This window comes from Typopeltis vanoorti, chromosome 19 (genome assembly GCF_054136105.1).
Source record: "Typopeltis vanoorti isolate ZY-2024b chromosome 19, IOZ_Tvanoo_1.0, whole genome shotgun sequence".
NCBI lineage: Eukaryota > Metazoa > Arthropoda > Arachnida > Uropygi > Thelyphonidae > Typopeltis > Typopeltis vanoorti.
Window position 1 is genome coordinate 71,764,423 of NC_143567.1, and position 23,575 is coordinate 71,787,997.

General features: G+C 35.4%; 1 protein-coding gene across 1 annotated transcript in view; it reads left to right on the top strand.

Annotated features, from left to right (window-relative positions):
• LOC150096239 (midasin) overlaps window positions 1–23,575 on the top strand; it is a 1,081,806-nt gene that overhangs the window by 346,241 nt on the left and 711,990 nt on the right. The window contains exons 35-36 of the mRNA XM_090409469.1: window positions 7,628–7,750; window positions 16,563–16,760. Coding sequence (XP_090265595.1) covers window positions 7,628–7,750; window positions 16,563–16,760 — 321 coding nt within the window. The remainder of the gene's footprint in view (window positions 1–7,627; window positions 7,751–16,562; window positions 16,761–23,575) is intronic.

The window sequence follows — 23,575 nt, forward strand, 5'->3', positions numbered from 1 at the left end:
TTGAGCCTAATATGTTTTGGAAAAGGTGAGAATGTTGTCCCTTGAGTGTGTGGACAGAATTTTGAAGTTTCATGATTCCATTGCATATTTCTGCAACCGATTACTGATTTTTTTTTTTTCCCCTATATTCGTGCAAGGCTGTTACTATAAGACATAATCATTCTTATCTGCCTAAGGTAGATTGAGGCTGCCATGAAGTGGAGCTCTCCAGGCCGATGTTTGTTCTTGATGTTTTCTGTCCATTTCCATTTTGGTCTTCTTGCAGGTATCTTACCTTCCATTCCTTTGTTTTTGAGAATTTGCAGAGGTCTTTTCCTAGGCATTCTGTATGCGTGTGCATGCCACTGTTAATAATTTAATTCTTTTCTGATCTTATTGGTTTTAATTTCAGTCCATAATGTTTATTTATTTTTCTCAAACACCTCTTCTTTCAAAGATTTGCTTATCTTTGCTCTTCCTTTTGTTTGCTAACCGAAGTTTTCCGTATGTAAAGAGTCACCGGGAGTGCCATTCAGCTGTATATTTTGATTTTAAATTCTTTGGAGAGAATATGTGCTTTTCCATGTATATGTAAGTTTGGTCTTAGTCAGTTGCCCTAGATTTATTGTTCTTTTGGTTCTTAATGGCTCTTTAAAATAGTACTGTGTTTCCAGATGATGAAAATGTCACCAGGTATCTCTACCAGACAGTGGGCCAAAGGTTTATTGACAGAAAAAGCATTTTTCAAAATTTCCATAAAAAAATTGGCACATGGTGAAAACAGGAGACTGCCCATTGCAAGGTCAGAAAAACTGTTTGAAAATTTGTCCATTCTATATGAAGTAATTAGAGTGGAGTCAATGTTTGAATAGTTGGGAAATGTTGGAGGAACAGATCATCAATAAATTCTAAGACTTCATCTAACAAAGAAATGTTATCTAACTAGCTAGTGTGTCCAATGGTATGATGGAAATTTCAGATAGATTCTGGACAAAGTGTGCTTAGTGAAAGAGTATGTGTGTCATGTCTTTAATTAATCTGAAAGGTGCTTGGATAAAAGATATCTACATATCTTTTATCCAAGCACCTTTCAGATTAATTCTGTTTATACCACCCATAATACCAAACAAGAATGTCTTTATCTTCTGGTCCTCGCTCATTCTGCAGATGTGTCCAAATTATTGCAGCTTCTGTTGTATAATCTTCTGCATTAAATTCTCCTTTGGTTGTATCTTCCAATAGAGCCCCCTCATTTGTGATTTTTCTGTACTCATCCTATTCTTAGAATCTTCCTGTAACAAGTTCTTTCAAATGCCAAAATTCTTTTTCTTGATTCCTTATTTATTACCCACGTTTCAGATCCATACAGTACACTGCTAAAGATGCATGTTTCTAGTACTCTTAATTTTGTTTGCAGGCTGATCACTTTACTTTTCCTGATGTTATCCATGGCCTTCAGATTTATTTTTCCCTTTACAATCCTGATCGTTATTTCTTTTTTACAGTCCAAATCATGTCTTTTTACTTCCCAAATGTGTGAATAGTTCTGCATATCAATTCCATACACTTGTATCTTTTGTTTCATGTCCTTCTTACCAAATACCATTGTCTTTATTTTTTCCAAGTTCATAACAAGTCTAAATCTCTTCCCTTCCTCATTTAACTGTTTCAATGTTTTTTGTAGTTCTCTTTCATCTTCTTCAATAATAACAACGTCATCTCAATCTCAAATTGTAAATTCTCATCACATGTACTGATATTCCTTTTGCATCTCCCTTCAGTTTGTTTATTGCTCTTTCTAAATGTGCGACAAAAATGAAATAATGGTAATATTGGATCTCCCCTGTTTAGTACCTCTGCTTGTGCTAAACCAGGGGTCTTCAACCTTTCAGACAGTGCAGGCCACATTAAAAATTTCAATGAAGTCCATGGGCCACTAAGCTATACTGCAGTATTTAGAATTGTAAGATGCTTTCCAGATTCACAAGGAACGTTGTGCATTTGATACTTTACATAAAATCCTATAAAAATAAACAAACTCAGCTTTAAGGGCATAGGTAGGAGTCAGGTTCATGATAAGTAAATACAATCAATACTTGCAAGAAGATAATTTAATGAAGAAAACATTCATTTTTTACAATGTCAATGGGAAACTTGGCAATGCTTTTCCTTGACCAGCTTGTTGATGTTTGAAGTCGCTATGCGCAGAGTATTCTCGAAATGTTGGTCCGTAATCTGAGTTCTTGTCTTGGACTTCACATGCTTCATTCTGGAGAAGAACTGCTCACATAAGTATGTGCTTCCTAACAAAGCACATCTTCAAAGCATGCCAGCGAAGATTAGGAAATGCATCCTCAGAAATGTAGTCTTTGTAAAATGTAAGCAAGGACACATTGAATAATTTTTCTCTCAAAGAAGAGTTGCTTTGGAGGTCAAGCAGCTCCATTTGTATGAGCCTGGCATTTCGGCAGCATTGATACTGAATGCCATTGAAAATAAATCTAAAGAAGACTGTTGGCTATGAAAAGCACTAAATCTCTCTTCAAACTCACTTTACAACAAGGCTAATTTTCTACTGTATTCATCAAGAGACGAACAGTTGAACTCAGCGAGAAGCTGAAAATGAGTTGTCTTTTTTTTTTTTTTGTGAATTGTGCCTCCCAAAGTTTGAGCTTGGCCACTAAAGCTTTGATGTGATCAAACAGAGTGTGCACCAGTTGATCTTTGGATTGTAGCCGCGTATTTAGGTCATTCATATGCAACAAGATGTCTGTCACAAAGGCAGTCATCTACTTTGGATCGTTGAATTCCACAGTCGGCTTCCCCTTGGTTTGCATGAACTGCTGTATTTCACTCCTTAAGTCAAAGACTTTTAAGAACCTTCCCTCTGCTCAACCAACGCACATTACTATAATAAACCACATCACCGTGATCTGCTTCGTACTCTTAGAATTGGCGATGATTCATTCCTCTTGCCCTAATAATGTTGATGACAGTCACAACAGCTTTCATGATATTTTCAAATCCAATAGTTTTCATGCACAAATTCTCCTGGTGGATTAAATTAAACACACTGGCTTATCGTCGATCGGCACAAAAAAGTTCAAATTGGTCCAGTTTTCATTAAAAACCTGACAAGAATCATTTGATTTATGCTTTTTACTCGTAGATGCCATAGTGAAGGAAGGTGAACCTAAAAAATGATCCAAAATGGCCGTGTAATGGTTATTATCCACTAAATATGTCTCACACTAATGAAAAAAGTCTGGCAATATAAAACTACAATAGGCTATGGCTGACACGACAAACCTGCGTGCGCTTATACACGAATATCACACTGTTCACGACTGACTGACTGTGGATGTTGAAAGTTTATTTTTCACTTGGTTAGACTGTAATAAATTTAGTTTAATCCTTTATCCAAATGTGAGCAAACAAAGTTTGCTCCTGAAAATATCTTTAGGACTGGGGTAAGGTAGTACCAGGCCCAAGGTGGAGATACCAGGCGTGGTATCTTCACCTTGGGCCTGGCTCCCACTGAAGAGACCTCAATAAATGTCGAAACTAGTCTGGGTAGTGGCCCTTCCCTTAATGCATAACATTATACATATCTGCAAGGAGATGTGTTTTGCATTATGGGAGATACTAAGATAGGAGTGATGTTAGCTTGCTCCACCTTTGCTGCGAGTTGCCTGGTGTTGTACTACCTTACCCCAGTCCTGAAGATATTTTCAGGTGCAAACTTTGTTTGCTCACACTTGGATAAAGGATTAAACAAAATTTATTACTGACTGTGGATAAGATCCTCTTGTATTTATATGAAAATAACAAACTATCAAAAACCTTTGACATGTATCTGGAAACGAACTACTACTTCAACGATCTACCTACAACGTTAGAACTAGTATTTACGTACCGCTTGGCGCTGGTAGAAGGGTGAAGAAGCATGTCTATTTAATATTTATTTTTATAGGATTTTATGTAAAGTATCAAATGCACAGCATTCCTTGTGTATCTGGAAAGCATCTTAGAATTCTAAATACCACAGTATAGCTTAGTGGCCTGCGGGCTTCAATGAAATTATTTTTTATTTAATCGTATTTTAATGTTAAGTAGCTATTTTTTTTAAATGGCTGGTGGATCATGGCAAAGAGCTCCGCGGCCCACAGATGGTCCACGGGCCAATCGTTGAAGACTCCTGTTCTAAACCATTTCCCCGAATCATCACCTATTCTAACTGCTGCCACTGCATTCTTATAAACATCTTTTAATATAGCTGTTAGTTTTCTGCTAATTCCATAGGATTCTAGCACTGCTAATGTAAACCTTTGGTCTATACTGTCAAATGCCTTCTGAAAATCAACAAAGCAAGTATATATGCTTTTGTTTTTTCTCCTAGGTGAGCTAATACTATTCATTATTGATCTAAAAGGAATGTGTCCTTGTGAACTTTCAGTACCCCATAAAATTGTGAGCTTAATGGATGCACAAATTTCAGCTTTTTATTTAAATCCAGATGAGCATGTTGCTTAAAAACGTTGATCTCTTCATGACTGGCTCAAGTAGGGTCATAGTCTAATGAAGTGTAAGTGGATGAGTTCCGAAAGCAATAGCAAAACCTTAAACTGTAGTCAGCTGTATTTATGATAGCCATTGCATTGCCTTTGTCTGCTTGTATTGCAATCATTTACTTGTTCTTCCTTAGAAGAAGGAAAGCTTTTTTTTCTTCTGACATTGCTTTTTTGGAGGACAAGATGAAGAGAGAACTGCAGTCTTCAGTCTAATATAATTAACAACAGGTTGTAGTAGAGAGTAAAAGGTCTTGGCAAATAAAATCCATTTAGGAAAATATTTAAATATGACTGCAAAGCTTCTTTTTTTAATATAGTAGTTTCACTTTTTGATAAGCAACACTTGGAAATGATGACTAAAACTTTATCAAGTAAGGAGAAAGCATGCTCTTTATCGTAAAGGACATTGAACTTATTGATTTGTCTGTTTTTGCAGGGTAAAAAAAGTTCTGTTGTAAGAAGAGTTGATCATATTGTCTAAAATCCATAGATTGGCATCTATGGAGTTTGCTAAAACATAATGTAAGTGAAGACATAACAAATCAGTTTAGTTGATTGCAAACTTTGTGAATTGTAATCTGTCGCCCAAGAGAGCAAAAGATTTCTTGCAGTATATACATTTGGCTCTTCCACAGTGGAAATGATGTCAGCAAACCCTAAGCCTTTTGTCTAGTGGGGATATGTTGAACAACATTTTCTTCATCTGGAAGAAAATATAAAAATATAATATTGTTGATTTAAACAAATTTCTTATTTCTTTCATCTGTTAACTCGTTCCACCATAAAGTTAAATTTACTTTGGAACTTTATAGTTCCAAAGTAAGACTACACTTTCTAGATGTTTCATTTAAATCACCAAAAAATGCTGATAAGGGCTTTTCACTAGTGTATATTATATGCCTATTTACACTAGTTATTACCTTCATTCAGCTTCTATGCACTTTCAAAAAACTGGACATCATTCATAGGCTTAAAAAAAAAACTCCTTCCATTCTAAAAGAAGATAGAAAAACTTATGAAGAACTACAAATTCTTTTCTGACAACTTCTTTGCAATGAATAGTAAAAAAAAAAACTCACATACAAACTACTATTCTCTAATCCAGCTCCACAGCAAAATCTCATATTCATTACATGGACTTTATATCAAGATTGCTAGTCTCCTCAAAGCTCATGATAGTAACTTGTAAACCTCTCCTGACTATACAAGGTTTACTCAACTCTTCTAAAGAGCATAACCCATTCTACATACATTGCAGGGTATACAGAATTCCATGTTCTTATGGCCTTCCTACATAAGCCAGACTTTGAGAAGTTTTGAAATGAAGTTTCAAATAAATTAAATTTACTTCATGAGTCGAATGCTTGTTTTTGTCCACATCAGTTCTGGTAATTGTAAAAGAGTGCAGATTAATATATATATTTTGGATCTCCCTCTCCTAAATCCTATTTGCTCTTCTCCTGTCTGCTTTCTAAGTTGCTTTTATTCTGTTTTGTATAATTCATTTTCTGTGATTCTTTTGTAAAATTTATACTCATGATTGGCCTGAAATCAGCCTTTTCTTATGTAATGGAACTATTTTTCCTCATTTCCAATCATTAGGGATTTCTTGAGAGGTTAAGATTCAATTAAATAACTGCACTAAACAATGCTTTTCTATTTTTCCTCCATGCTTTCAGAAATATCAGTATTTCATATCCCCCACATGAAACTTGATCTGTTTTCATTTATCTGATTACAGCATATATTTTGATCTATAATATTTTTTAGATCAATTTTTATCAACATTCTTCAATTTTATCCTTTGTAAAAATTTGTCTATAGTGGTCAGCCCGAATTTCAGAATTTTCTTTAACTTCACTAGTCAAATTTTTCTCTTTTGACTTTTGTTGTTTGACTTTGTAATTGTTTAAATTCACGTGTTTTTGAAAGTTGGTTTATTATGCTGACATATCTGCTTTTCTGATTTATACAGTTTGGTTTTGCTTTTCTACATTTAGGTTATTTTTATTTTATTTTATTATTATTTATATATTCTTTTTGGCTGTTTATAGTTTTCTTGTAATTCAGACATGTTTTCTGAATAGTAAGTTTTAATCTTTTTGATTACACAGATTTATTATGTCAGAAAGAAGCCAGCTATTATTAGGTCTCATTCTCTCTCTCTTTATAATATTTATTTCTTCTAGTATTGCAATTTTTTCCTCCCCAAAAGCGGTTATTTTTAGGGATTAAGGTTCCAGTTTCAAATAATATTTTTTTCTTATATTTAAGTTAATGGAGTCTTTTAAGTCTTGAGGTGTCGAGCTAAGTTTTATTTTTGCTGATAGAATTTTTTGATTGAAATCCACGTCTATTCTCTTCAAAGTTCTTACATTTTGGAATGATGGTTTATTTTATTTTTTTGACCAGGATGTAATCAGTGCAGTTTTTAGTTTTCTCATCAAGGACTCTATTGTTTCATTTGTTTAATCAAATACCTACCTATTTTTCCATTCAAGTCCCTTGGCTTCTTCCGAATCTGTATGTTTTGTTCATCTATATGTCATCCTTCGTAATCTATATGCTCTTTTTAATCTTACCAAGATTAATATTGATGTTACTGGTATAATTTCTATTCTTGAATATAAAAGATGGTTTTATGTGATTTTTGTTCCTTCGCTTTATTCGTCTTATTTTTCTGAGTAAAAATTGTCTTACATTTTTGATGTTAATACATCCTTCATTATCCATCTATTGATTATCTGACATATCTACTGTACTCCACTTTTTTAATTATGTTTTTTTTTTTTAATATAACCTTTACAATCTTTGTGCAATGAAAAAAAAAAATCTTTATCCACTTAACACTACTTTCATCACTTTTCTTTCTTAAATATAATGAAATTTGCTGTAATAAAGATGTATACTATCTTGGATATTTCATAACTCATGAAATACCAACCAAGGTATAGAGGATGTCAAAATTAGATTTAAGTACATTGCCTGTATAAAAGATGACATTTGACACATGTATACTGTAAATTGTGCATTACAAAAATTCTATTGACAATATACTGTTTATCATATTTTTTTAGGATATTACTGATCTTTTTGGAGCAGATCTCCCCGTGGAAGGTGGTTATGGTGGACAGTTTGCATGGAGAGATGGACCTTTGTTACAAGCACTTAAAAATGGGCATTGGATTCTTCTAGATGAAGTAAGTACTATCGTGTGTGTGTGTGTGTGTGTGTGTGTGTGTGTGAAATATTGGCTTTAAAATCATCTTCGTTCTCTAAAATGTACTTTCACAAAAAACGGAATAAAGTTTTTCCACGTTTCTGGTTATTCTCATCTGATGTATTCCCTCATGGAAATATAATGGATGTTATGATAGCCTTACTCAGTATTTCATAACTCTTTCCAATCTGATTTGATCAGCTTTGTGTTACATTGTGACATTCTAAATTACCTAAGTGCATCAACCCACCTATATAGTGGTGGTCTGGAGGGTTTTTGTTAACCTGCCATTTTTGCTTCAGACTTTTTGTCTTCCATTTTATGAGAGTTCCACAATGAGTCTCTTTCATTGACCACGCCATCGTACATCAGCTTTATTTACATTCCTGAATCTTAATTACATCATTCTTCTCTGACATCTTCCATTTGTTTAGCTGTATTATTTATGGCATTTATGGTCCAGTCTCCTAATTTCTCTTAACCTCTTATTTCTGTGGATTATGTTTGTTAAACCTGTTTATTTCTAATTCAGTTCTCTGACTCATGTGGTAAACTTGGATGGGATACTGTTTTTTATATTGCCATGTTGTGGTTTTGTCTGATTCTCTCTTATTTCATATTGATTTATTCATATGACTTCTCACCATACAATATTTAATTTGCCATCTTCACTAAAAAGTGTAAATAAATTAAATATCTCATCGAGCAAGCCTTAACATTGTTAACTTGTTTAGTTTACAGGAATGGCACCTTACAGCATCTCTTCATGCTGGACAATTCAACTTCAAACATTTTGTGCTGAGTCATTGTTTGAGCACTTCAGTGATAATTTTATAAAAACAAAGCATCTAAGCTTGTTTTTGGTTTGGTGACATTTTGAGTAGAAAAGAAAAAGTGGCTATGAATGCTTCTTTTCGTTGCAATGCAAATTTTGTGTGGAATCCTCTGAAAGATATGCTTTAAAGGACTGCCACATAAGTTAAAAAATTTGGCTTTGACAACAATTTTTATCATTTTGCTGAAATTCAAAGTACAGCTAGTAGAATTGAAAACTTACACATTTATTAAATAGAAAACTATTTCCCATTCACAGATAAACCTGCAAGTGTCCTTCACTTTTGTGATCTCAATTTTTATTAAGATAAGGTATAATCAACTGAATATACACCCTTTGTCCAAAAAGAAACCGAACTTTTGATAGAAAATAAAACATGGGCCAATTATAATTATTCAAATCATTTATTTCAATCAATATACCCTCCCTCAGCTTTGATACAGCGTTTGGCACGGTCAATTAATTCGTTAAATGAGTTTTTTATATCGGGTTTTTGGGATACTGTTGAGGGTCTTGGTTACTGCCTCTTGAATGTTTTCAGTGGTGTCGTATTGCTTTCCTTTCATCGGCAAATGAAGTCGGGAAGGGAAAGAAGTCCCAGGGTGCTAAATCAGGTGAATACGGCCAGTGATCCGACACACAAACTTGGTTTTTGCTCAAAAACTGTCTCAGAATATTCAAACGATGAGATGGTGCATTATTGTGCAAAAGTGAGCAGCTGCCGGCATCACGATATTCATGCCATGCTCGAACAAATTCTCGCTAGCAATCGCTTCAAAACTTCGACATGAAACTCACCACTGACTGTTTGGTCAGGCAGAATGAATTCTTTGTGGATAATGCCCTTGGAATCTGAGAAACAAATCAGCATTGTCGTTACTTTTGACTTCTCCAAGGAATTTTTTTTCGGATGCCCCTGCTCAAAAACTGTCTCACAATGTTTGAACAATGAGACGGTGCATTATCGTGCAAAAGTGATCAGCTGCCCGCATCACGATATTCATGCCATCTCGACGAATTCTCGCTAGCAATCGCTTCAAAACTTAGATATGAAACTCACCACTGACTGTTTGGTCAGGCAGAATGAATTCTTTGTGGATAATACCCTTGGAATCAGAGAAACAAATCAGCATTGTCTTTACTTTTGACTTCTCCAAGCAACTTTTTTTCGGATGCCCCTCTTCTGCTGGTCTCCACTAAGAACTCTGGCACTTTGTTTCGGGCTCGTACTCAAAACACCACGTTTTGTCAAGTAACAATAATTTCAAGGAAGTTTGAGTCCTTACGAGCGGTTTTAATGAGGTCCTTGCTGTGTTCAGTTCGATACATTTTTTGGTCGTTGGTCAACTTATGGGGAACAAATCGCAAATTCAATTTACGAAGCCCAAACTCTCGGTCAAAATGTTGTGCACAGTTGATTTTCGAATCCCCAGTTCATTTCAATCAATCTCATGGACGATTTCGAGTTGTTGTTTTTTTTTGATGAAATCACACACTTTTTTGGATGTTAACTTCACTCAGTGCAGTTTTTGGACGGCCTGGCTTTTCGTCGTCCTCGAGCATCTCACGGCCACTTTGAAATCGCTTAATGCACTTATAAACTTGAGTATGGGATAAGCATTCATCACCATATGCTTTTTGAAGCATTTGATGCATTTTGGTAAAATGTTTATAGTTCGCCCATCGTTTGTAGGTCTCTGTTTGGCGTCTTGCCAAGAATAGTCGATACATGCTGAAGGGGAGAAAGAAATGAAGGACGTACGAATTGGTCGCCAACATGCTAAATCATGTGCTTTATAGGTAAAATTTTCCAACTGTTATACAAGCAACATAGTTAACTACGATAATCATAAAAGAGAAGTTAATTTTCTGACCTGTAATAATAAACAACTAATCCCACATACGAACTGATTACCCTATTATCAGAATGGATTCTCCTTTTTCTGACATGTGCAGAAGTGTCAAAGGATCTCTAATCGGTGGGCTGACTATACCAGGTTTAACACAAAAATCAATCACAGCTCTCTGTTTGAAACTCATTTTCCGACCGTTCATTAAAACACTCTTGGCACTATAACTCAACTTCTAATGAAACAAATGTCTTAAACAGTTGGCACAACACTAATGAAGGTTGTCACTTTCGACAACTAAAAGATACAATAGATGGCACCACTAGTTTCTTCTATTTTTGAAAAGTTCGGTTTCTTTTTGGGGAAAGGGTGTATTTTGTCTGTAAATTGTATGTCATCGTCATTATCATCATCAAATTCCTGATATGTATCCTCAAAGGGTGTACAAGATATGATAGCACTACATGAAAAATTTACATCATTACCAACTTCCTATCTACAATTTTCCTCCAAATCAGTCTGTTACTTGTCAAGACTCCAACATTATGAGATCTTATATTTCTATTGTCTAAGGCACTTTGTGCCATATCAATCCACCTACATCTTGGTCTTCCTCTGGGTCGTTTTGCTGCCAACCTGGCAGAGAACACTTGTTTTGCTAATCTTTCCTCGCCTATTCTATTTAAGTAACCATACCACCTGAGATTAGCTCTGCTAATGCATTCATGGATGCAGACAATGTCAAGTTCTTTCCTAATATCCTCGTTTTTAATATGATATTGCCATTGATGCCATCTGTTCACGCCTATAATCTTTCTCAGGACTCTCATATCTGCGGTCTCTAGTCTTTGGTCAAGTGTTTTACTTCTGACCCAGCTCTCAGATCCATAAGTTAAAACTAGTTTGAACACTGTCTTGTATACAGCTAATTTAGTGTTCTCACCAATTTCTCTTTTATTCCATATGAATTTATTCAGTTGACTTCCTACCATACCAGATTTGTTGATTCTGTTGTCTATTTCCATATTTAATTTACCATCTTCACTAAAAATTGTGCCGAAGTAGCTGAAATGTTTTACTTGTTCCACAGGTTCTCCATTCACAATGTAGTTGACATTTTCAACGATTCTGCCTATTTTCATTGTCTTTGTCTTTTTATTCCTGATCTTCATACCATATCTATTACAACAGCTATTCAATTTAGTCAGAGAATCTCGCAGACTTGTAGCGGATTTATTTAGAAGTATAACATCATCCGCATAAAGCAAAGAGCTGACATTAACATTTCCAATTTTGATGTCATGTTTAATACTTCCTTCATAATGTGATCCATATAGATAATGAATAAAATGAATAACAGAGGTGATAATGTACATCCGTGTCTCACTCCAGATTTAACATTAAACCATCTTCCTGTACTTCAATTCTAACTGCTGACTTACAACTCAAATACAGACTAAGTATTGCTTGATATAATGCCCCATTGACATCATATAACTGTAGCTTATTGCATAGCTTCTCTCTTGGCACCTTATCATATGCCTTTTCCAAATCGACAAAACTTAAATACAGATCTTTGTTATATTTCCATGCTTTCTCAACTATTTGTCGTAAAGTGAAGATCTGATCCTGACAGCCTCTGTTTGGCCTGAATCCAGCTTGTTCTTCACCAAGCTTTTCTTCCACAATTCTTCTCAACCGTTTCTCAAGTATACTTGCATAGATCTTGCCAGGAACACTCAGTAGGGAAATACATCTGTAATTCTCACATTCAGTTTTATTTCTCTTTTTATATATGGGTACTATTAGAGCTCTACTCCAATCATTGGGAATTCGTCTCTCTGTCTAGGCTCTTTGAACTATGCAGTGCAGCCACTGTAAGACTTTTATACCACCATACTACAGCATTTCTGGTCGAATATCATCTAGTCCTGCTGCCTTTCCACATTTCAAGCCTTTGATGGCTTTTTCTACTTCAAGTATGGATATGTATTCCTGACTGTATGCCTGTTGAGTGTTTTTTTTTACCACTGTGCTGTCATCACTGCTTGTTTCATTTAGCATTTTTTCGAAGTAATTACTCCATACTTCAAGGATATCTTTTTCTCCTTTTTTCATGTAACCTTTATCATCTCTGACGTCTTTTACAGCACTCTTTCCTCCCTTTCTAAGCTTCTTCAACAATCTCCAGAATATCTTACCACCTTGTTGATATTTATTTTCTATATTATTGCCAAAGTCCTCCCATGACTTTTGTTTAGCTAGTTTTACACAGTGTTTCGCTTTCGTACATTTGTCTCTGCATTCTCTAAGAGCAAAAGCTGACTTATTTGCCAGGAACTTTTGGTATGCTTTCTTCTTTTCCTTCACTGCCTCTTTAACCTCCATGGTGTTCTGATTTTTCTATCCTTGCAGACTACCTCACCACATGCCTCTCTTGCTGAATCAATCAGGGTTTTCTTCAAGGCTTTCCACTGAATCTCCAAGGTTTGGCTCCTGTTCTCCTATTCTCTTTTATTTTTTCTTCAATAATCTTTGTGTATTTTGGTCTGCAGTTCACATCTGAGAGCTGCTCAACTTTTATTTGCTTTTAAACTTTCTTACATGTTATTCTTTTCAATATGAAATTCAATTTTATCCTGCTCAACACTAAATAGTGATCACTTCTAATTTCAAATCCTCTGTACACTCTGGTGTCCTGCCCCAGGGAGAAAACATCATTATCAACAATTACATAGTCAATGAGACTTTTCTTATTCCTTGCCTCTTCTCTCCATGTGAATTTGTGCACATTTTTATGTTTGAACATGGTGTTAATAATAACCAGTCCATGTCCTGAGCAGAAATCCAACAGATATTTGCCATTATTATTAGCTTTGCTCTTTTCTCCAAATTTTCCCAAAATATTTTTGTATGTCTCACAATCATTTCCTACTCTGCTATTTAGATCCCCAACAAGGACCAGCTTTTCCTTTTTCATTGTGTCCATTGCTTTTTCTAAAGCATCAAAAAATTCTTCCACTTCTACCTTCTGTGGGACCATAGGCACAAATAAGTCTCATAGTCCAATTCCCCATTCTCATATTTGCCCACATCACTATACTTGTGCCTGCCATTCAAGAAGATTAGCCTCGTATTGTGTGTTGAATACTATGGCTACTCCTTCTTTTCGTTGATTGTCATTTCCTGAATATAACATTTTGTATTTATTGCTCAGAAAGATCTCACCAGTTTTGGTCTTTTTTGTTTCAGTCACCCCTATTATGTCGATCTGGTACTTATCTAATTCCTCAGCTAGCTCTATTTCTTTGCCATTCACGCTTCTTACGTTGATAGTACCGATATTTAACTCTGGTGATGTTGAGTTCGGGTGTGCTTTCAGATTTTTTCCAGTAGCTGACTTTTCGCTGTTCGCCCTGGTTCCCTGGCGAAAACAACGGGGCCGTGCGATGCCCCAACTGGCATTAAATTTTGTCATGTTGTACCCTCATTTTCTATATTGGTTTAAGCCAATAAGAATACAATTTGGTCAGCTAAATCCCAAATTGCCAGCCCATCCACCTTCGTTCAGTATCCAGGTAGGTACCCAACAAGGTGCACCACGAGAAGGTGAGGATTGGACATTAGGTCAGAAGCCCTGGTTTGTTCTCCGCATTCCTTTAAAGCCTATGTGGAGGTCTCCTCTCAGTTATACAGCTTTTGCCCTTAAGCACCCCTGTCACTATCCTTATTATTTCCCATAATGTAAAACACATCTCCTAGTGGACATATATGCTATTATACATTATGGGGGGAGTCACTACCCAGACCAGTTTCAACCTTTTTTGAAGTCTCGTCACTCGGAGCCAGACCCAGATGTAAATGTAAATACTCAGGTTGTAGTGATGCAGAACTTATATACTTTACCATACGTGTTGCCAAAAAAGGTGTCACATCACAAAAGGCACCAAGAATTACTGAAACAAGAGAGCCAAAAGGCTTCACTTTGGCAATGCACAATTATTCAAATTAAGTGGATATTGAATCCAACATTATTTCAAAGCCTAATAGAGAAACTACAAGAGTTTCATGCTGAATATAGAAACTATAAAAGTTTCAGCGAATCCAAGCATAAGCAAACCTTTCGTGACAGGGGAATCTCGTAGTAAAGGTGGAGCAAGCTCCGATCCATATCCTTCGACTTTGAAATAATGTTGGATTCAGTATCCACTTAATTTGAATAATTGTGCATTGCTGAAGCGAAGCCTTTTGGTTCTTTTATTCAGTAATTCTTGGTGCCTTTTGTGATGTGACGCCTTTTTTTATCAGCTCGTATGGTAAAGTATATAAGTTCTGCAACCTGAGTATTTACATTTACACCTGGGTCTGGCTCCCACTGATGAGATGGGAGCCAGACCCCCCCCCCGATAATGTATACTATCATACATGTTTGCTAGGAGATGTGTTTTACGTTATGGGAAATACTAAGGATAGTGATCGGAACTTGCTCCACCTTTACTATGAGTTGCCCCTGTCATGAAAGGTTTGCTTGTGCTTAGATCAATCGAAACTTTTATAGTTTCTATGTTCGGCATGAAACTCTTGTAGTTTCTCTATTCCACTTTGAAATAATGTTGGATTCAATATCCACTTAATTTGAATAATTATTATATATTGTATTTCATCTAGAGAATGGGTACCAGAGTTAAGCATGGTTTAAAGTATACTGACAACAAATATCTTTGATCGAATAACTAGCACTGAAAGTTAAATTTGAATCCATATTATTTATATTCTTTTTAGATTTTATTAATTTAATATGCTAAATAAAATATAAATTCACTTTCTAAACAAAAGAAACAATTATTGTTGTGTGTGTGTGTGTGTGCACGCATGCGTGTGTCACAAATATTAGATACAAATTTATATTTAGAAACCTTTAAGGAAAAATCAATCAGTTCCTTCCCATTAAAGCCAAGGTTATGGTGACAGGTATATAGAAGATGTTTTCTTAATTTGACGCCATGGACCAAATTCCTTAAAGGAGTTCCTGAACCATTTCAACAGTCAACACCCAAGAATACAATTTACCTTGGAATTGGAAGTTAATGGTTCTGTTTCTGAATGTCAAACTCTCATGTCAGAAAAACTAATGATCTCTGTTTATAGAAAACCCACATATACTGATAGATGCCTTTATGTTCAATCTTATCGTTATCTGCTCCAAAAACTTGGCATCATTTCTTCATTAGGTAAACATGTCTTCCCCCCCCCCCCCCCCCAGTGAAAAATAAAAGTTCACCAAAGAACTACAATTTCTTCTTACATCCTTTCATATAAATGGTTATCTTAAATAGACTGTTACTAAGCTACTATTTAATCCACCTGCTCACCGTGCTGATGATAGTATTGATGTGAAAGGCTTTATATCTACCATATGTCAGCTCCATTTCACCAATGTAGGCTAAAATTCTCAAGAAATTTAAAATCCAAACTCCCTTTCCTTATTCCATGCATCTAAACTAAAACATGACAGCCTAAAGTTATTCTGGAGTTTACTGTCTTTGGTGTAATTGCAGTGTGTCCCATTTTGGTCAGACAGAAAAATCCATTGAGTTGTGTATGGAAGAGCATGTGAGAGATATCACGTATAGCAGAACTAGAGCCAGCACACTATCTAATCAAGTTCTTAATTCTGCTCACCCTAACGAAGAAGATTCTATCACTTATCCAAATCAGAAAATATTTTTAGATGCTATGATGAGCTTGAGAGAAGAATTATGGAATCATCAGAAATTGTGCTCAATCTGGTTCATGTTAATACTGACCATTAGTTATAACCTATCTGATCATGCTGACAAATGTCACCAATACATTTGTATTGGTGACATTATGTCAGCAATACATTTGCAACTTAATTTATAGCCGTTTTTCTCTTGTGATGTATATTTTTGCATTTTTCTTTTCATGTTATGCACTCGTGAAGTCTTCTAAGAAGAAAACTAGTTTTGCATTCAAATAATAAAGTTTTTTTCTATTTTGGTAACTTTTGGCTTCTAATCATTAAATTTTTTCAAATATATGTATATACATACAATACACATGTATATATATATATTTTTTTTAAGTTGAATTTGGCCTCTCAGTCTGTATTGGAAGGCCTTAATGCATGCCTGGATCATCGTGGAGAAATTTATGTACCTGAATTAAATAAGACCTTCCATATTCTTCGCCGTACCACTCGTATATTTGGTTGTCAAAATCCACATAAACAGGGAGGTGCTCGTAAAGGACTGCCAAGGTCATTTTTAAATCGTTTCATTCAGGTAAGACTTCAGTATTTTTTGTATTTAATTTTTCTAATTTGAATTGTTCAACCTATTTATCCTTTCAACTTCTTACAGAAAATATGTAAGTTTCTGTTAAATTAAGTTTGCCATCCATATATATATATATATATGTACAGGGTGTTCGGGATAAATTTGACATATTTATAATTAATTATATTTTTCCGTAAGTTACATGTATTAACACACACTTCTCTTCATTTAAAAGTTTGGACCCTTCTTCATTCATATACAAGATGTCAGAAAGGATGGATAGCTGGAACCCACCTGAATCATGGAAGAGAATAACTTGTATCATGATGATTCGTGCCCGCCATCAAAATAAGGATATTACGACTGCTGCCCAATGCTCCCTGAATACAGTAAAAACAATCAGGCATGAACTAGAGACTTGCAATGGTGACTACGAGGATGTAGCAAGAAGAAAGATCCCTAGCAGACGATCTGATTGCGTTCGTACAGCAGAATTCCTCGCAAATCTGCAGGAACAGGTGTTGAAGAACCCTGGCATTGGAATTCGGGCTTTGTTCGTGGAGTTGCTAACTGTAGTCAAGCCCTGGATAACAAGGGTAGCCAATGGTAGGCCGTATGTATGGCAGCAGGATTCGGCCCCTTGCCACACCTCTGGGAAAAGTCAAAAATGGTTGTCTGAAAATTTCTACGACTTCACCAGTCCAAATGTTTGGCCTCCAAACTCCCCAGACCTTAACCCCATGGATTATTTTGTATGGGGCGCAGTTGAAAAAGACACCAATCGCACTTCCAGTAATACAAAAGCCCAGTTAATGGATAAAATTAAAACAGTTTTTGCGGCCCTTCCCAGGGAGACTGTAGCATCAGCTTGTTCGAGGTTCCGAAGCAGAATTGAAGCTGTGATCGATGCTAATGGTGGTTATTTTGAGTAAATCTTGTTGATAGTATTGTAATTAACTCTGCCTGTAATGTTTTTTTGTCAATTCATTAAATTTAATAGATACAAAGAAGATTTTCTTTTTCCTTACGAAACTGTCAAATTTATCCCAAACACCCTGTATGTGTGTATAGAATTTCCACTAAAATTTGTCCATTTAAGTTTAGTTTCTGTTGTATAATTTTAATGCAAAATTAAGCTAAACATTTAAAATCATACAAAATTATATGTTAGAAGTGACGGTGAAAATGTCTACAGTTAATAAACTAAAATGGTGCTAAGTTTAATTCCTTTTTGAAGAAGAATTTTATTGAATGCCTCTGTAAAATGATACATATTTATTCTGAGAGTTTATTTTTCACTTGGTTAGACTATAATAAGTTTAGTTTAATCCAAGTGTGAGCAAAACAAAGTTTGCACCTGAAAGTATCTTCAGGACTGGGGTAAGGTAGTGCAACACCAGGCAACTCGTTGCAAAGGTGGAGAAAGCTCTCATTACTCCTATCTCAGTATCTCCCATAATGCAAAGCACATCTCCTTGCGGATATGTGTAATGCTATGCATTAAGGCAAGGGCCACTACCCATACTGGTTTCGACCTTTATTGAGGTCTCGTCAGTGGGAGCCAGGCCCAGTATTGGAGATACAAAGGCAGAAGCAATGAGAGGTCATCCAAACCTATAGGAGATGCCAAAGGGTGTGCAACCTTATTATTAAATTACTCCGGATTCAGAGAAAGATGTTGAGAGCTCCCACTGACGAGACCTCAATAAAGGTCGAAACCAGTATCGGTAGTGACCGTTGCCTTAATGCATAATCAGCGGGCTTTCTAGGTTTCAAGATAGCTATTATCTTTGAATTTTTAAATTCTGCTGGTAATCTGCCACTCTGTAGAATATTAGAAAAGAATTTTTCAGAATGGTAGAGCACTGTATTTGGTCCAGAGTTTTTTAAAAATTCAGGGTGAATATTATCAAATCCAGGTTCTCTACCAGTCTTCACTCCCTGGAATGCAGCAAGAGTTCTTCTTCGGTGAATGGATTCGATAAATTGGTTGCTTCAGAACAACCTTCTTTAAGTCTGTTCAGTTCCTTCCTAATTATTTTAGTGTGGTTTTTTTCCTCAACCCTACTGAATATACCACAGATGCATTGTCCAGAATGTTCATATACCTCTTGTAGTTCAATGTTCATGGCAACATGGCATATCACAGGGTCTCTTTCCGTCAGTTCCCTTCTCACAGCCATTTCACCCAAAGTTGCACTGACTTGGGAGCATCATATCCCTTGAATCTATACTGGCTACAAACATGTGACTCATTACATGACACACTGCACCTCGTCATGGGGGTGTCTGTTGACTTCTTTCCAAGTGTATATTCCTGAATGAATTCCTGTTGAGTGTTTTCTACCTCCATGCTAATACTGCTTGTTTCATTTAGCAACCTTTCAAGTAATTACTCCAGACATTTAGGATATCTTCATCAGCAGTTTTTATATCACCTTTATCATTTTTGAATTCCTTTTGCAGTACTTGTTTTTCCATTCCTAAGTTTTTTCAATACCCTCCATTGCATTTTGCCACTTTATTGATATTTATTTTCTTTGTTCTTACCAAAGTCTTCCCATGACTTGTTTACTAGTTTTACACATTGTTTTGCTTTCTTACATTTCCTAAGAGCACAAGCTTACTTACCTGTCAGGAACTTTTGATATGTGTCTTCTTTTCCTTGACTGCCTCTTTATCTTCCTGAGTCCACCATGGGGGTTTTGATTTTTCTATCCTAGCAGATAACTTCACCACATGGCTATCTGGTTGAACCTATCAGTGTTTTCTTCAGAGTTTGCCACCAAATCTCCAAGGTTTGGTTCTTGTTTTCAAACGCTTTCATTTTTTCCTAATAATATTTGTGTATTTTTAGAGGTAAACTGGAAAAACCTCTAAAATATTCAGTTCACCTGTGAAAAGCTGCTCAATTTTGATTCATTGTAAAACTTTCAACAGAATTGAATATATAAATTCAATATCACTGTAAGAAGTATCAGTGGAATAGGGGTAGAACTTACAAAAATACCATGTTGCATACTTTTTATTACTGAAACAAAGAGTATTGACAACAGGTGATATACTTCTTAATAATAACTATTACATTTATTTATTTTGGCAACAGTGATCAGGAAGAGGAAGGGAGGGAGCCATAGTTTTCAGTACTAAACATAACAAATAATTGAATAGTGAATACAAGCTGGGTCCAGCATATCCCTGACTTCACTCTACTTGAATTGTTAGGTATGTGCTTGATCCATCTTGCACTGATGAGAACTAGTAACATCATCAGTCAGGGTAATTACAGACAACTGGAATGAAAATGATCCTACATAACATAAAACACATTACCTCCCATAAACACTATGTTGCATACACGTGCAAAAAAAAAAAAAAAAGGTTTTATTGTCAAATAGACATAGACAGTATCTAACTAAATACATTTTTTCTAACAACTTCATTCAAATTTTTAGTTGCAGAAAATACATAGTAATGTGTACAGTTGACCTTGAAAAATGCAAGTTTGATTCACTTATATGCAGGTTTTTTTTTTTTTTTTTGAATAAATATATTGGAAATTTTTTTTGAGATTTACGACAATAATATAGAAAAATTAAGAAAAAATTAGGTATGTTGTAATATTATGGTATTTTGTACTTTATAGTTTATTATATTTTCTAACTCACGTATAATACTATTATTTAACTTTAATCCTTTCGTAATCTACTTAGCCCCCCTCCCCATTCGATGCCGTAAAGTATACTCTTACTCATGCTAGTACCGTAGCCTTAGGAAAAGCCTCTGGCTGGGACCAAATCCTTAATCTACGTTGCTATAATTCAAATGTATTAATCCTTAAATATTTATTTTATTTAACGACTGTGCCATTAAGGATTGTGTAAAAGAATTTTCTATCTTTCCTTTGCATACAATTGAATAATTTAGCTAAGCACGTTTAATAACCCTTGAATTACTCACTTGTGGCTGTTACTTTACTTAGGTCACACAGGTTCGGATTGTTTTTATGAGACAGTGCATTGGCTAACAAAGATAAGGCAAGCTATTAACAGAACCAAACATGCTTATTTTAACTTAGACAATTTATATACAAAAGTAATGGGGCATTTCTCATGCCTGATTCTTCACACATTCATTAAAACAATTCACTTAAAGCATTAGACAAAGAAATTATTTACACTCGATTTATTAGACACGTGGATGGATTTTAGCACACATAACCTTACTCTCATTACAAATAATAAAAGGCATATACTATACACGTTCTAAGCATTATATAACACAAGCGCTATACAAGTCTACAGTATTCTTTTAAGGACATTCAAACCCACATTCGGCTTTCTGACCTCTTCAACACATTATGCCATTAGTTAAACAGAATCAACATCTACCATCTGTACGCACAATCTAGGCTATTAACATAAAGCAATCTACTTACAAGCTTACTTCAGGCACTATCAACATGTGATCGGGCACTATACCGTCTGATAGTGCCCGATCGCAAGTTTAAGAAAAGAACCAGCAGAATCGGGCACTATCCAACGGTGGTCATCTGGCGATTTCCTCCCTTGTAACAGTACTGCATTTCTTCGGTGATATCAAGAACTGATTCGGCTAGAACAAATCAGCATGCACATGGATCTGTACACTCATTGAAGAATTTCACGGAAGGCTACCTTGAAATATGACCTCTTCTACCAGCAAACTCCCCATGATCTCCAGAATTACTGCTTGTGGGACCCCGACTCTTCCCTGCCTCGAAAAGCTTGCCACAGGAATAAAAAGTAAGAGAGAGAGAGCCTTTTGCCCCTCAATCTCCGCCTTTTATATCATTGGCCGTCCCTTGACCTTCCTTCCAAAACTTCCCGGATTAATACTGGAGATGCCTTTACGTCATCTGCGCTTACTTTTGGCAGCAAAAAACACATAATTCAGTGACCTTTGAACGAGTTGTTGACCTTCATTTTACTAGCCTATTCCTGTTTGATCTTATTAGTTTCAATTGCTTGTGGTTCTACATTCAGTTATTCTAACATTATATCACGATTTTTTTTTTTTTTTTTTACATTACAGTAGATTATATACACTTTCCAATTATAAGTATTTTATGGCCCATGTAAAATCGATATAGGTGAAAAATATTTCTATTCTTCATCACAAGAGATTTTATAATGTCATGAATGCATAAAATAGATGTAATTACTAGTCTATTTATCATTTACTACCATAAAGTATAAACAAATCTATTGTAAAAAGTTAAAATTTATCAAAACTTATGCACACAAACACTTACAGACTGTACTTGGCCATTTGCAGTAGAGAGAAATGTAAACAAACTTAAAGATGCAGTATTGAATCATAACTGCATAAAATAAAACTCATAATTCTTTCTTTTAAAGTTACATGGGGGTCAGCATTCATTGATAAGAATTTAGGGAGATAAAGCACTCCTGTTAAAATAAATACTTTACTTAATGCTAAGAAAGTAACAAATGATGTTTTGACCCCTGTATACAGTGTACAGGTAACCAACAGGTAGGTTACATGTACACTGGATTTTGTAAACCCTTGGGTGGGCCAGGTGTGAAAGAGGATCTTTGAAAGAGCTGAGTAGACTTCTTTTCTTCAAACCCCTGACAAAATTAAGAGGTCTACTCAGTTCTTCCAAAGATCCTCTTCCACTCCTGACCCACAGGGGTTTACAAAATCCAGTGTACATGTAGCCTACCGTACATAGGAGAAACAGGATGCACTATACCAATCAGGAAAGAAGAACACAAATGACACATTAAATATCTCCATTATTGAAAAACTGGTCTATCAGACCACGCACTCCATACATATCATAGAATCGACGGGAAAGGCACCAAGTCCTCACGCCTCATCAAAACCTGGTTTGACAGGAAATTTAAAGAAGCACGTGAAATAATTAAACACAAACCAAACCTGAACAAAAATGACGGACTAATCATTCCAAGAATGTGGATGACCCATCTGCAACAATTATAACAACCGGAACAAGCCCAGAAGGAAATCTCAATACGAGAGGATTTTAGAAATGATTATTGAAGTTCCGTCTGATATTTTTTTTTACTTTATTTTATTTTATTTTATTTTATTTTTCTCACTAGAGGTTAGGCTAGATAACAGATTGATAAGCAGCTTAGATTCTACTTTTGTAGAGTACAAGAGCATGTAGCTTGTTTTCTTATACATATGTATTTTTCTGACTAAATAAACACATATAAAACCACAGTAATAGGTTTTTTTAATACGCAAATATTTTGACCTAAGTGTCTTAGGACATCGTCAGTACAGTTGAGAACAATACTAGGAATAACATACAGATAAGGTGCATGAATACAATGGAATCCAAATGCATGCAGCAGTGCTTTCTAGCTTTCAAAAAAAAAAAAAAATACATTAGATTATTTAGATTAAATTAAAATTGAATTATTTTACACAATTTTGTATGACAATTTCCCATACTTTAGGAATGGCAAGAACATCATTGCAGTTTAGATTGGGTCTGTGAAGTAGGGCTTCAGCACTTTCTTTATATAAACGTTCATGTTTGTATGAAGATCTTTGTAGAAGTTTGGTCTTTTCCCAGTGGATCCTATGGTTTGGGTTTTCAACTCCGTGTTGGGAGAGGCCGGATTTCTGCAGCTTGATGAGACAGATGTGATCTTGATGTTCAGAGATGCGTTTAAGAACAGATCTGCCTGTCTGCCCATAGTACGACAGTTTACAGGAGCATGGTACCTCATACACGGCAGGTAGTAATAGAGGTGGGAGTTTGTCTTTAGGTGAAGGTAACA